Source organism: Oryctolagus cuniculus, chromosome 13 (assembly GCF_051225735.1).
Source record: "Oryctolagus cuniculus isolate XC-2025 breed Fujian yellow rabbit chromosome 13, ASM5122573v1, whole genome shotgun sequence".
Taxonomy (NCBI): domain Eukaryota; kingdom Metazoa; phylum Chordata; class Mammalia; order Lagomorpha; family Leporidae; genus Oryctolagus; species Oryctolagus cuniculus.
Window position 1 is genome coordinate 28,914,222 of NC_142879.1, and position 12,378 is coordinate 28,926,599.

Consider the following 12,378-nt stretch of genomic DNA (forward strand, 5'->3'; position numbering starts at 1 on the left):
GCTATTAGTGTACGACATTGGAACAAAAACTGAAAAAACTGACTGAAGATTTGAGTTGTCAGCGGCAAAATGCAGAAAACGCCAAGTGTTCTCTGGAACAGAAAATTAAGGAAAAAGAAAAGGAGTTTCATGAGGTAAGGTAAATGGATTCATGAGTTTATCTGAAAGGCTTTTGTGAGCATTTCATAGCTTGATCATTTGGAACAAGAGATGGAGAAATTCTGAAGGGGGAATGTTTTGTGAGCTTTATTTTCCTTCACACTTTTATTTTTGTGATTTTTCCATCTTCCAGTCTTTGATTGGAGAATGGAATTAGCATGTTTTCTGGATTGCTTGTGATTTGATAACTGAGTAGGGAAGGGTTGTAGTTCTTTCACACCACTTTCTCTGTTGTGACAAAACCTGTATTAGGTCTACAAGTTGTTTTTAGAAGCTGTGAGATGGCAAATAAACTAAATAAGCAGTCACATGGTGAGGAAAGAAGTTGACAGAAGAATTAGGGCTGAAAGTGGACTGGTAAGTATTGCTGCCAGTTTGATTCTTTGAAGTGAATTAGCCTGAAAGTGTGTCAGATAGATTGAGAAGCTATAACCCCAGGAAGAGTGACTGGAATTGTAACTGGTATCCTTCCATGGTCATCATGGTTAATTGGTGACATCTTTTCATATTTGCTGTCCTCCTATATTTAAGACTATTGGAAGTAGTTTATAGTTTTTGATTTTTTTAAAGTTTATTTCCTGTGAGTGCCGGGGCCCAAGCACTTGGGACTTGGGCCATCTTCTGCTTTCGCAGGCTCATTAGCAGGGAGCTGGATTGAAAGTAGAGCAGCCAGAATTTGAACCTGTGCCCATATAGAATGCAAGCACTGCAGGTGGCAGCTTAACCTGATATGCCACAACACTTGTCCCTGAAGTTTATTTTTAACTGACACATTAAAAAGTGTACATACTCAGGTTACCATGTGATGTTTCCATCTGTATATACACTGTGTAGTGTTCACATCAGAGTAAACACATCTATATCCTCAGTTTTCTTTCAGATGAGAATATTAAAAATCCTTTCTTCCTAAATTTTTGTAAAACAAAATATTCAGTATATTGTCATTGTCTGTGGTCTTCCTACTGGGTTTTGGTATTTTAAACTGTTTTTGAGTGTTTGATTTCTAATTTGAGTTGTGGCTATTGCAGCTTGGCGCTTCTCACTTGGTCCTGATCTTTTCAAGGTAGAGATGAATTATTTAAGGGTGGGGACAGTCTTGTTTCTGTCTCGTCAACTGATGGTCTCCTTCTTCCCTTCTGAACCCTGGTTTTGATTACTAAGACTAGGGTTTAGGCTGATTGTGTTTATCATTAAGTGGAGAGTTGGCTTGGTTTTCTGCTATCTCCTACTCTGATTATGGTGTTGCTTGTTAGGATGTGATTGTCTCACTTTGAAACTCCCGTGTTAGTTTGGTTGGTTTGATGCATGTGTCCTTTGTTTTGTAGGAGCTCAGCCGTCAACAGCGATCTTTCCAAACACTGGACCAAGAGTACACTCAAATGAAAGTGAAGCTCACCCAGGAGCTACAGCAAGCCAAGAAGACTTACAACATCTTACAGGCTGAACTGGAGAAAGTAGGGCGCTCACTTAACTTTTTTCTCTGTAATACTCCCTTCTTTTCCTTATACTTGTTTTTTTGTAGAGCTACAGGAACCTGTGAATACCTTCAAAGAAAAAATGTCTTCATTTTCCTTCCTTATCAAAGTGGAGGGCAAGTACAACTTCCCTGGCTCTTAGTTTTCTTATCTGTAGAAATCAGTGTGTGAGCTACGACTTCAGGTCTGAAGGTCTCTCAAGGTCCCTCATATTCTTGTGGTTGTTGGTCATGTGATCCAATGGGAACTGTTGTAATTTATGTCCCCGAGTAGTTAAAGCACTGAGTAATCAAAGACTCCAAAAGCAGTCTCCTTCAGGTTACTGGCTTTACCTGTCATCTACATGATGTTGGCTAACATTTTACACCTCCAGCCTGGCTCTTGGTGGTGAACTTCAGACTTGCGTGTGTGTACTTGGTAGTCCCCTTGCACAGAAGATACTCCTCAGACTTGACATGCTAATAGTTGGACTCCAGATGTTTTTCTCAAACCTGCTCCTCCCTTAGTCTTCCTCATTTCAGTAAATAGCAGTTCCATTCACCACATTCCTGAGGCCAAAACCTTCATGTCATTTTCAGTTCTTTTTTTTCTTATACCTCAAACTTCATAAAACTGATGACTGCCTTAATTTGTTTACATAAGCATGTATTTGTGTGTGTGTGTGTGTGTGTATGTATGTATGTATATCTGTGTATATGTATGCACATATGAGAGTACTTCAAATTTTTCTTGGGATGGTCAGCATTTTGGCACAGCACTTGTGTGCCCAAGCACTTGTGGCATCTTCTGCTGCCTTCCCATGCACATTAGCAGGGAGCTAGACAGGAAGTAGATCAGCCAGGACTGGAACAGCGCCCATGCTGCAGGTGGTGGCCTTACCTACTACACCACAGTGCCAACCCCAAAGGCTTGATCCTTCTAAAAGGTCTGCAGCACCCCAGGTGGATCTCATCTCCTCATACTCTCCCTGTTCTCTCTATCTGAAGTGCTTGTAAGTAAGGCTGTTCATCTATACAAGTTTGGACTATCTAAATCCATCTAGTAAGGACAGAATGTTCATAGTTTGAGTTTCCTCCAAGGCCTTTAAAGATTTATTTGAAAGGCAGTTAACAGAGAGAGGGAGAGCAGAAATCTTAAATCAGCTGATTCAATCCTCCAAAAGGCCACAATGGCCTGGGCTGAGCCAGGCTGATCCAGAGCCTGGAACTCCATCTGGGTCTCCCATGTGAGTAGCCGGAGCCTAAGCAGTTGGGTCATTATTTGCTGCTTTCCAAGCTACATTATCAGGGAGCTGGATTGGAAGTGGAGCAGGCTCGGTGAGAATTGATGGCCATATGGGCATTGCAGTTGGCGACTTAACCCACTGCACTACAACGTTGACTTCTCTTCTGTTTCTCCCTTTCTATTTCTTTCTTCCTTTCTCTTCTACTCCCTTTGCTTTCCTTCCTTTTTTTTTTTTTTTTTTTCAGAGCAGAGGGAAAGAGAGAAAGCAAGCTCCCATCTGCTGATTTATTTATTTATTTGAAAGGCAGAGTTAGAGAAATCTTCCATCCACTGGTTCACTCCCTAGTTGGCTCCAATGACTGGGCTTGGGCCAGGCTGAAGCCAGGAGCTTCCCTGTTTCCCATATGGGTGCAGGGACCCAAGGAATTGGGCCATCTTTGGCTGCTTTCCTAGGCACATTAGCAAGAAGTTGTATCAGAAGTGGAACACCTGGGACTGGAACTGGCACCCATATGGGATGCTGGCACTGCAGGCAATGGCTTAACCTGTGCCTAAGTGCCAGCCCCTGCATCAATTCTTGTATTCCATATCCTTTTTATTAGTCACAAGTCATTGTTTATTTAAAAAGTAAAGAATGTAAAATGAAACTTTGTGGGTTTTTCTTTTTTTTTTTTCCATTTCATTGTAGGTAACATCAGTAAAGCAAGAGCTAGAAAAGCATTTGGCCGAGTTGAAACAGAAGTTCCTGAGAACTGAGCAGGTGCTGCAGGAGAGTCAGAGCCAGGAGAGTGAGCTGAGGAGAAGCAGTGAGGTGAGTGTGGGGGCAGCAAATATTTCCAACGCTCTGTACAGCACCAAGCATGAAAATTAAAGGAGAATTCCTATACTGTTTGCCAGTAGTTTACCATGGCTATATAGACTTCCATTTGCCAGAAAAGTTAGTATTACAAAGTGTTCTGCACATATATATGGTATAGAATGTGTTTATTTTTTTGCTTTCCATTCTGATGTAATTACTAATATCCATGTAGCTTTTATAGGCAAGCATGACTTTTTTAAAGATTGTTTGACACCACCTGCGAGGTGCAAGGTTGGAAGAATGAAAAGAAGGAATTTTCCAGGTAGAAACAACATGATTGATGGGAGTATTATTTAAAATGCTTTATGGAGGGTTGGCTTTTGAGTTGTCCAGTATTAAAGCCTGTGGAAAAGGGATCAGCACTGTGGCGCCAGCATCCAATATGGGCACTGGTTCAAGGCCCAGCTCCTCTACTTCTGATCTAACTCCCTGCTAATTCACCTGGGAAAGCAGCAGAGATTTGCCCAAGTTCTTGGGCCCCTGCTCCCACGTGGGAGACCCAGAAGAAGCTCCTGGCTTCTGCTTTGGATCGGCTCAGCTCCAGCCATTGCAGCCATTTGGGTAGTGAACCAGCAGGTGGAAGACCTCTCTTTCTGTCTCTACCTCTGTAACTCTGATTTCAAGTAATAAAATAAATCTTTAGGAAAAAAAAAAAAAAGCCCACGGAAAGCCTTAGATGTAAATGAGCAAAATAATGACAGATATGAGAATCTAAAATCTAAAGATTATTATAAAATGTCAGGTAATTGTAATTAAATTACTCTAGCTTCACCAGTGAACATTAATATTGGTGTTCAGCATGTGCAAGCCCCGGTAACATTGTCTTCGGAGATTTTGCTTTTGTCCACAAAATGACAGAGAAGGGCATCCAAATAGCATGGATCTAAGAGGGTTCACTGATAAGATTGTATACACAGTATTTTACTCTGGTTTCTCTTGGCATTTATTTAGTGGCCTGGAGTTGATATTAAAGGGCTTAATTAAGCAATATTTAATAGACTGAAACAGGGGCTGGCACTGTGGCGTATAGCAGGTAGAGCCACCGCCTGCTGTGCTGGCATCCTATATGGGCGCCAGTTCAAGACCCCACTGCTCCTCTTCCGATCTAGCTCTCTGCCTGTGGCCTGGGAAATCAGTGGAGGATGGCTCAAGTCCTTGGACTCCTGCACCTATGTGGGAGCTCCTTGCTCTTGGCCTTGGCTTGGTGCAGTTCCAGCCATTTCAGCCATCTGGGAAGTGAGCCAGCGGATGGAAGACCTCTCTCTCTCTGTAACTCTGCCTTCAAATAAATAAATACAACTTTAAAAAAAATGTATTTATTTATTTGAAAGAGTTAGAGGGAGAGAAATAGAGACAACTTCCATCTGCTTGTTCACTCCCAAAATTGGCCACAACAGCTGGGATGAAGCCAGGAGTCAGGAATTTTATCTGGGTCTCCTGTGTGACTGTAGGGGCTAAAGGACTTGGGCTATCTTCACTGCTTTCCCAGGAGCATAGCATTAGCAGGGGGCTGAATCGGAAGTGGAACAGTCGGAACTTGAACTGGCACCCATATGGGATGCTGGCATTGAAAGCGGCGGCTTAACTTGCTAAGCCATAATCAATTCTCAGACTGAAAGATAAAAAACATATTTTTTGGGTTGGTGTTGTGTGTGCTGGTTTGTGTCCTAGCTGCTCTATTTCTGATCCAACTTCCTGCTAATGGCTTGGGAAAAGCAGTGGAAGATGGTTGAAGTGCTTGGGTCCCTGCCGCCCACATTGGAGACCCAGATAAGGTTCTTGGCTCCTGGCTTTGGCCTGGCACAGCGTTGACCATTGTGGCCATCTGGGGAGTGAACCATCAGTTGGAAGATCTTTCGCCCTCTCCTTCTCTCTCTGTTACTCTACCTTTGAAAAGAAATAAATCTTATAAAATTACATATCTTTAAAATATTTATTTTCATAGATGGAGTTACAGAGAGGAAGGGAACAAGAGAAAGAGATCTTTCATCCAATGGTTCACTTCCCTGATGGCTGCAACGGGATTGGCCAGATCAAAGCTAGGATCCAGAAGCTTCTTTTGAGACTCCCACATGGGTTCAGAGGGGTCTAAGGACTTGCACCATCCTTTGCTACTTTCCCAGGCACATTAGCAGGGAGCTGGATTGGAAGTGGAGCAGCTGGGACTCCAACTCAGATCTGTATAGGATGCCAACATTGCAGGTGGCAGCTTTATCTGGTACGCCAAGATGCTGACTCCTAAAGAATATTTTCTTTATAAAGAGCAGATGTTTATAATAAAGGTGTGGAATGGCTAAGTGTGTTTATCCTCACCACTTTGCAGAGCATAGCTTGCTTGGAAACCTAGCACATCTGTTAGTAGCATAGATGTGACTACTGAGTAGGCTGCACAGGGAAAGTTCTGCTGGAGTCAGGGGCTTTGACTCTATAACCCTCGTGGAGGAAAATTTCACATCAGATGATAGTTTCACCAACAAACCTTTTTAAATGGAAGTGTTTGTTTCAGCAAAACAAATGTTTGCCTTTTGGCCAGTGAGGACCAACCAACAGATGCTTCTGCTAACATTTCCACAGGCAGACTGGCATTGAGCTCTTCCCTCTGTGAGCCTCCCTTTCAGCCAGGAACTCTCCTGTCACTCCAGTGGCTGCCTGGCGGAAATATTTTGTAAGACAATCCTCTAGTTTAGAGGGTCCAAACTCTTTTAAAACTGGTTTCCTGGCCAGGTTGCAGTAGTGGGTGCTTGCAGGTGTTTTTTGAAGATCTGTTCATCCCCTCAAGGTCTGGTTGGTCAACTGTAGGCTGTCCAGTAACTGCAGTGTCTACAGAGTTTCACTTTTCACATAAAGGCATTCATGGGCATACCTAGGGCCTGGGAATGAATTTATTGTTTTTCTTAATTTATGCTTGTGTTTGTATGTGTCATTTAATGAGGATAGAATCAGTATTTCAAAGGGTTTGGCTTATTTTTGCATTTTGAATTGGGGTCAGATAAATTATTTACCTGGTAAGAGTCCTGGTTTAATTTAGTGGTAAAATGGTGGCAGTAGTTTTAGAGGGAGCAAAATCTGAAATGCATTGCTCTTCTGCTACAAGCCTGCTGTGTGACTTTGTCAGTGACTTTGTTTCTGAATCTCCCTGTCATGAATGTGCATTTAGGCACAAATAATGCTTTCTCTCCTTTCCAAGGCTATGTTCATGATTAAATTAAATATCATGTGTAAAGTGCTGAGCCCAAGTTGATTGTTGCTTTGGTCTTTGTAACTGTTAGGATCTTTTGATGTTAAGCATTGCTTGCTGTCACGTACAGATAAAGTCATGACCAGGGAACATTCGAGATGTTTTGTGTTTAAAATTTTGCCCATTCTACTATCCTACCATCTTTCTGTACCTAATACAGATACAGTATTTGTGTCTTTCTGTGCCTAATACAGATATAGTATATAAGTAAATATAAAGTTCCACACACCTGCAAGGATTTGAATAAATAATGTGACAGCTGTCCTTGTCTGTGTCGGGTAAACTAATATACTGCTCACAGTGAGAAATGATAAGTACTGGAAATGTGCTTTAGAGGTCCAATCAAGGATAAAGTTAACATTTAATATCAAAGTGAATGGAGCATCTAGATGAGCTGATCATTCAGCATCGAGTGCCAGCCCCCATAGCATTGAGGTTTGGCGGGGAGATACCATCATTTGATGGACAGGATGAGGGATTGCTTGCTTGGGGACCTTTCCAAGCATAGTACTCTGTGCTACACTAGGTCCTCTAAGGGGCTTAGTTTGGCAAGCAAGAACGATGAGGTGGAAGGGGGAAAACACCTCCTTTGCATCCTACCCTTGTTCACACATATAGACTTCACCCCAGCAAGGGACATATTAAGCTATATTCATGGATGGAATCATGAAATGCCACACAGTAACTGAAATTTGTTTTGTCTGGCCCTAGGAAATGATGCTTCCCTTGCTGCTCCTAAACAGAAGTTGATCTGGGTAGAATTACTTGCTAAGCTCTAATGCTGGCTTGTGGTTATAGGGATTTTTGATGTGTTTTTCCAAAGTAGTGCCCAGTTTTGCAAATCATGTGATGTGGGAGATGCCTAGGAGAATATATCTTTGTATGCTTAACTCATTGTTGATAATGAGCTACCCAATCAAGTCTTAAGTGGCTTTAGCCTTGCAGAAAACTAATTGTTGATGGACGGAAGCCTGCACATCCATTTTCAGATGTTCATTTTCTAAATTCTGGCCTTTTAAAATTCTTGGGTTGGTTATAGCCATGGCATTGTAAGCCTGCTGGATCATCCCAGGATTGGCTGAGTATTTCTTTGTTAGAGGCAAATATTTACGAAGCTAATACGAGACTAGAGAAAGACTTGTTAATCTTCCCATTGAGCTTCCTATTCATTTAAATATCCCCAGTTATGGACAGAGGTGGGTAGAGACCAATAGACTCATGGACATCAATTTCCCCTTCTTTCTGATGTCCTTCATCCCTTTTCTCCTTTGTGTTTTTTTTTAAACCTTCCTGTCAGTTGAGATGTACCCAGTTTTGCACAGTGTCTTCCCAGCTTTGAGTTTTTTTTTTTTTTTTTAAGGTCAGCATATCTTTTAAGTTGTAAAATCCAAAATGCTAAGTTAACCCAGATAATTATATTGTAGTTACTCTTTTATGTTGACCTTGTTCAGCCATTCTTAGCATTGATCATAGAGATGTAGCTACTGTTAAATTTGGGGGAGAAATACTACCACTAATGCTTCTTTACCCTTGTCAAAGCACTTTAAAGTGTTTTCCTTTCACATCTGTGATCTCATTTGAAAAGTGATTATTCTTAGTCTGAACAAAAAAAATTATAGTTTCTATAGTTTAATGATTTTTAAATCAATAACACTGTGGTACCTTTAATGATCATTCCTTGCAGAATTTAACACTAACTTGTGTATTAGCCACTCAGTCTTAAGATCAACTGGAGCAGCTCTTTAGTTCTGATTGATATCTTAATTTGATAGCACGTCAGTTTAGCTGGGGAAGGGAGACAGGATTAGGACACAGGAGGCTGAGAAGTATAATAACTACAACAGGTTCTGTCTTCTTTTAATGATGAAATGAATGTATATACATGAGCACAGCAGCTGCCAGCAAGTTTTCAAGTACGTTGTACTAGCCAGATTCTCCCTCTTCTTGAATTTGGCTTAGCTACATCAGTACCCATCTGCTGGTAGTAACCAGACTGATAATTGAAGGCAGACTTCCAACAAACATTGCCAGGGCCATCTGTTTTCTAACAGTGCAGTAGGGTTTTGGAGGATGGGTCTTAATTGTTTCTTCAAGATTTAACATATTCTCCCTATTTCTCAGAGAGGTATTTGTGGTATTTTTGAAATGCAGTTTTAAAAATAGTTAACCTTGTGAATATTTGTTCCCCTCAAGAATCTGAGGCTCTTGGTTTTGTTTGCTTGTAATGATGTGTGCCAGCTCCCTGTGATCCAATGTGGGACATGTAATAAAGGTTAAGATATTACTTATCAGTGATTAAAATTAATGGTAGTTTCAAGTGTGAATAGAATATTTATAATGTTTAGTATGTGAGTCTTATGTGGTTAATAAGCAAAAGTTTTTATTTGCCATGTTAATACAGCTTGGTTTTAAGATTTAGAAAAATATACGGATCTCCCTACAAAATACAATGGAATTGCATATGTAACTCTGTTACCTTGTTATTGAACACTCATGCCTGATATGGACTTAATCAGATACCCACAGAAGTCGTTTGCACTGTGAAAGTTCAGATTTCCCATCTAGTGTTAATTCTTTCTTTGTGGTCCAACCCACTGATTTCCCATAACACATTGAATGTTTATTTAGTATTTAGCACATCCTGGTATTTACTAAATGATCTGTTTCACATCAGTCTTCAGTGGAGGGCACCTACCTTGAGGTCAAAGATACTTTCATATTTGCATTTTCATAATGCATATTCCTAGTATTTCATTATAGATTAAAAAATATTTATTTGAAAATCAGAGTGACAGAGAGGAGAGAGATCTTCCCTCTGCTAGTTTACTCCCCAAATTCTTGTCCTTTTTTTTTTTTTTTTTTGACAGGCAGAGTTAGACAGTGAGAGACAAGAGAGAAAGGTCTTCCTTCTGTTGGTTCACCCCCCAAATGGCCACCACGGCTGTGCGCTGTGCCAATCCAAAGCCAGGAGCCAGGTGCTTCCTCCTGGTCTCCCATGCAGGTGCAGGGCCCAAGCACTTGGACCATCCTCCACTGTCCTGGACCACAGCAGAGAGCTGGACAGGAAGAGGAGCAATGGGACAGAACCAACGCCCCAACTGGGACTAGAACCTGAAGAACCGGCGCTGCAGGCAGAGGATTAGCCTAGTGAGCTGCGGTGCCAGCCACTCCCCAAATACTTGTAACAGCTGGAGCTAAGGCTAGGCTAAAGCCAGGAGCCAAGAACTCAGTCTGATCTCCCACCTAGGTGGCAGGAACCCAAGCACTTGGGTCATCATCTGCTGCCTCCTAGATGCATTGGGAGGAAGCAGGATGGGAAGTGCAGAGTAGACAGGACTTCCAATATGGGATGTGAGTGTCTCAAGCAGTAGCCTAACCTTCTGTACCAAATCACCCACCTCATTGTAGATTTTCTTGATAAACATTCATTGAAGATAATTTAGGACATAATGATGCCCCCATAACTGAATCTTAAGATGATTTTGCAATAAAAAGTAAAATCTTGTTATGTGAATGTTTTTGTTAACACGTCAAAGTTTTGCAAATTTATGGTCACTCATTCAAATCTGATGGGAACTTGGAGCTTTTGTTGTTGAAGATCTTATAATTAGGATTTTTCTTCTGTGTCTCTTTAACAGGCGTATGGGCAACCAGAATATTCAGATATACATTTTTTGAAGGAAAAGGATTATTGTCAGATTTGTATTTTGTGTTTTTGCTTTGACTTCTATTCATACCATTATTTAAGACTCTCTGGCTTAATTAGATATTCAGAAGGAAAGGGAGGGGCAGGCATTTGTCTTAGTGGTTAAATTGCCCATTGGGACACCTGCATCCCATATTATAGTGCTAGGATTTAAGGCCGCACTCTTATTCTAATTCAGCTTCCTGTTAACATGTGCCCTGGGAGACACAGGTCAAATAGTTGGGTTCCTGTCACCCCATGTGGGAGACCTGGATGGACTTCTTGGCTCTTGGCTTAGGACTGGCTCAGCCTTGGCTGTTGCAGGAGTGAACCAACAAATGGGAGATATCTGTCTTCCTTTCCCTTTCAAAAGTAAATTAAGAGCAGTAACAAAAAATAGTGTGCCATTCCTCCCTTAGACATATAAACAACTCTACTAGGGACCCTTGTTAAAACATAAGTCGTGGGCCGGTGCTGTGGCTCAATAGGCTAATCCTCCGCCTAGCGGCACTGGCACACCGGGTTCTAGTCCCTGTCGGGGCACCAGATTCTGTCCCGGTTGCCCCTCTTCCAGGCTAGCTCTCTGCTATGGCCAGGGAGTGCAGTGGAGGATGGCCCAAGTGCTTGGGCCCTGTACTCCATGGGAGACCAGGATAAGCACCTGGCTCCTGCCTTCGGATTACTGCGGTGCACCGGCCGCAGCGCGGCGGCCATTGGAGGGTGAACCAACGGCAAAGGAAGACCTTTCTCTCTGTCTCTCTCTCTCTCTGTCCACTCTGTCTGTAAAAACAAACAAACAAACAAAAAAACAAAAAACACATAAGTCGTCATTGGGGAGCATTTCTTTGTTTGTAATGGAGTGAATATGGTTGTAGGACATGAAGAAGGAAAATGGCCTCCTGAAGAGCCAGTCTGAGCTGCGGGCCCGAGAAGTCTGCCACCTGGAGGAAGAGCTCAAGAAGGTCAAAGAGTGTTTAAAACAGAGCCAGAGTTGGGCAGAAGAGATCAGAGGTACGGAAACTTAGTATTTTAGAGTTGACTATGAGCTTTTACTCCTGTGAAGGACGATGGGTAGCGTTAGCACATTAGAGAAACTTCTTCAAATTTTCCACATATTCACCCATAATGTTTAAAATTGATGTGGAGAGTTTTCCCTCTTCTACTTTTTAGATTCCAGAGTGATAGTTGGACATACTTTAATTGGGACATATTGAGTCCTAAAATGTCTGGTTTTCAGCACTTTGAAACCAGAAGGGTAAATATTTTCCACACAAAGCTAAATTGTCATTCTGTCTCTCACCCGAGAGTGCTGTTCTTTGGGTCTCAAGTGTGTTTGTTGGTTATATCCAGACAGCTCATCTTACTCATTACTGTTTCCCTTATAATGGAAAAACCTTATATTAAATGTGTGCTTTCTAAGCTCTTAATGACCATTGCTTTTTGGTGACTTGCTTGACTGAATGATTTTATTATCATACTTTACAGCCAGAGAATTACGCTATATGCACCAGATGACTCCACCAGTCATCCCATATTTATTTATTTATGCCATATGTCTTTATGTTACATTGATATTCGTACCTGGAGTATTTGTACATCTAGGATTTCTTTTAACTCTGACCTGTGAAATGTGTGCCACGTTTCTTTATTTTAAAAATTTTAGTCTCTAAGGCAGCTTTCAGTTTTTCCATGGCAACAGACAGAAATGTCAGTTTTTAGTTCTTTGAAGGAATGGCTG

General features: G+C 41.6%; 1 protein-coding gene across 4 annotated transcripts in view; it reads left to right on the plus strand.

The window, feature by feature from the left end:
* Positions 1–12,378, plus strand: part of CENPF (centromere protein F) — a 61,391-nt gene that overhangs the window by 25,754 nt on the left and 23,259 nt on the right. For 2 of the 4 annotated variants that reach the window (XM_051820555.3, XM_051820556.3), the window contains exons 8-11: positions 9–134; positions 1,485–1,613; positions 3,547–3,669; positions 11,516–11,651. In XM_051820555.3, coding sequence (XP_051676515.1) covers positions 9–134; positions 1,485–1,613; positions 3,547–3,669; positions 11,516–11,651 — 514 coding nt within the window. The remainder of the gene's footprint in view (positions 1–8; positions 135–1,484; positions 1,614–3,546; positions 3,670–11,515; positions 11,652–12,378) is intronic. The other 2 variants (XM_089312187.1, XM_089312188.1) reach the window with 2 other exon arrangements.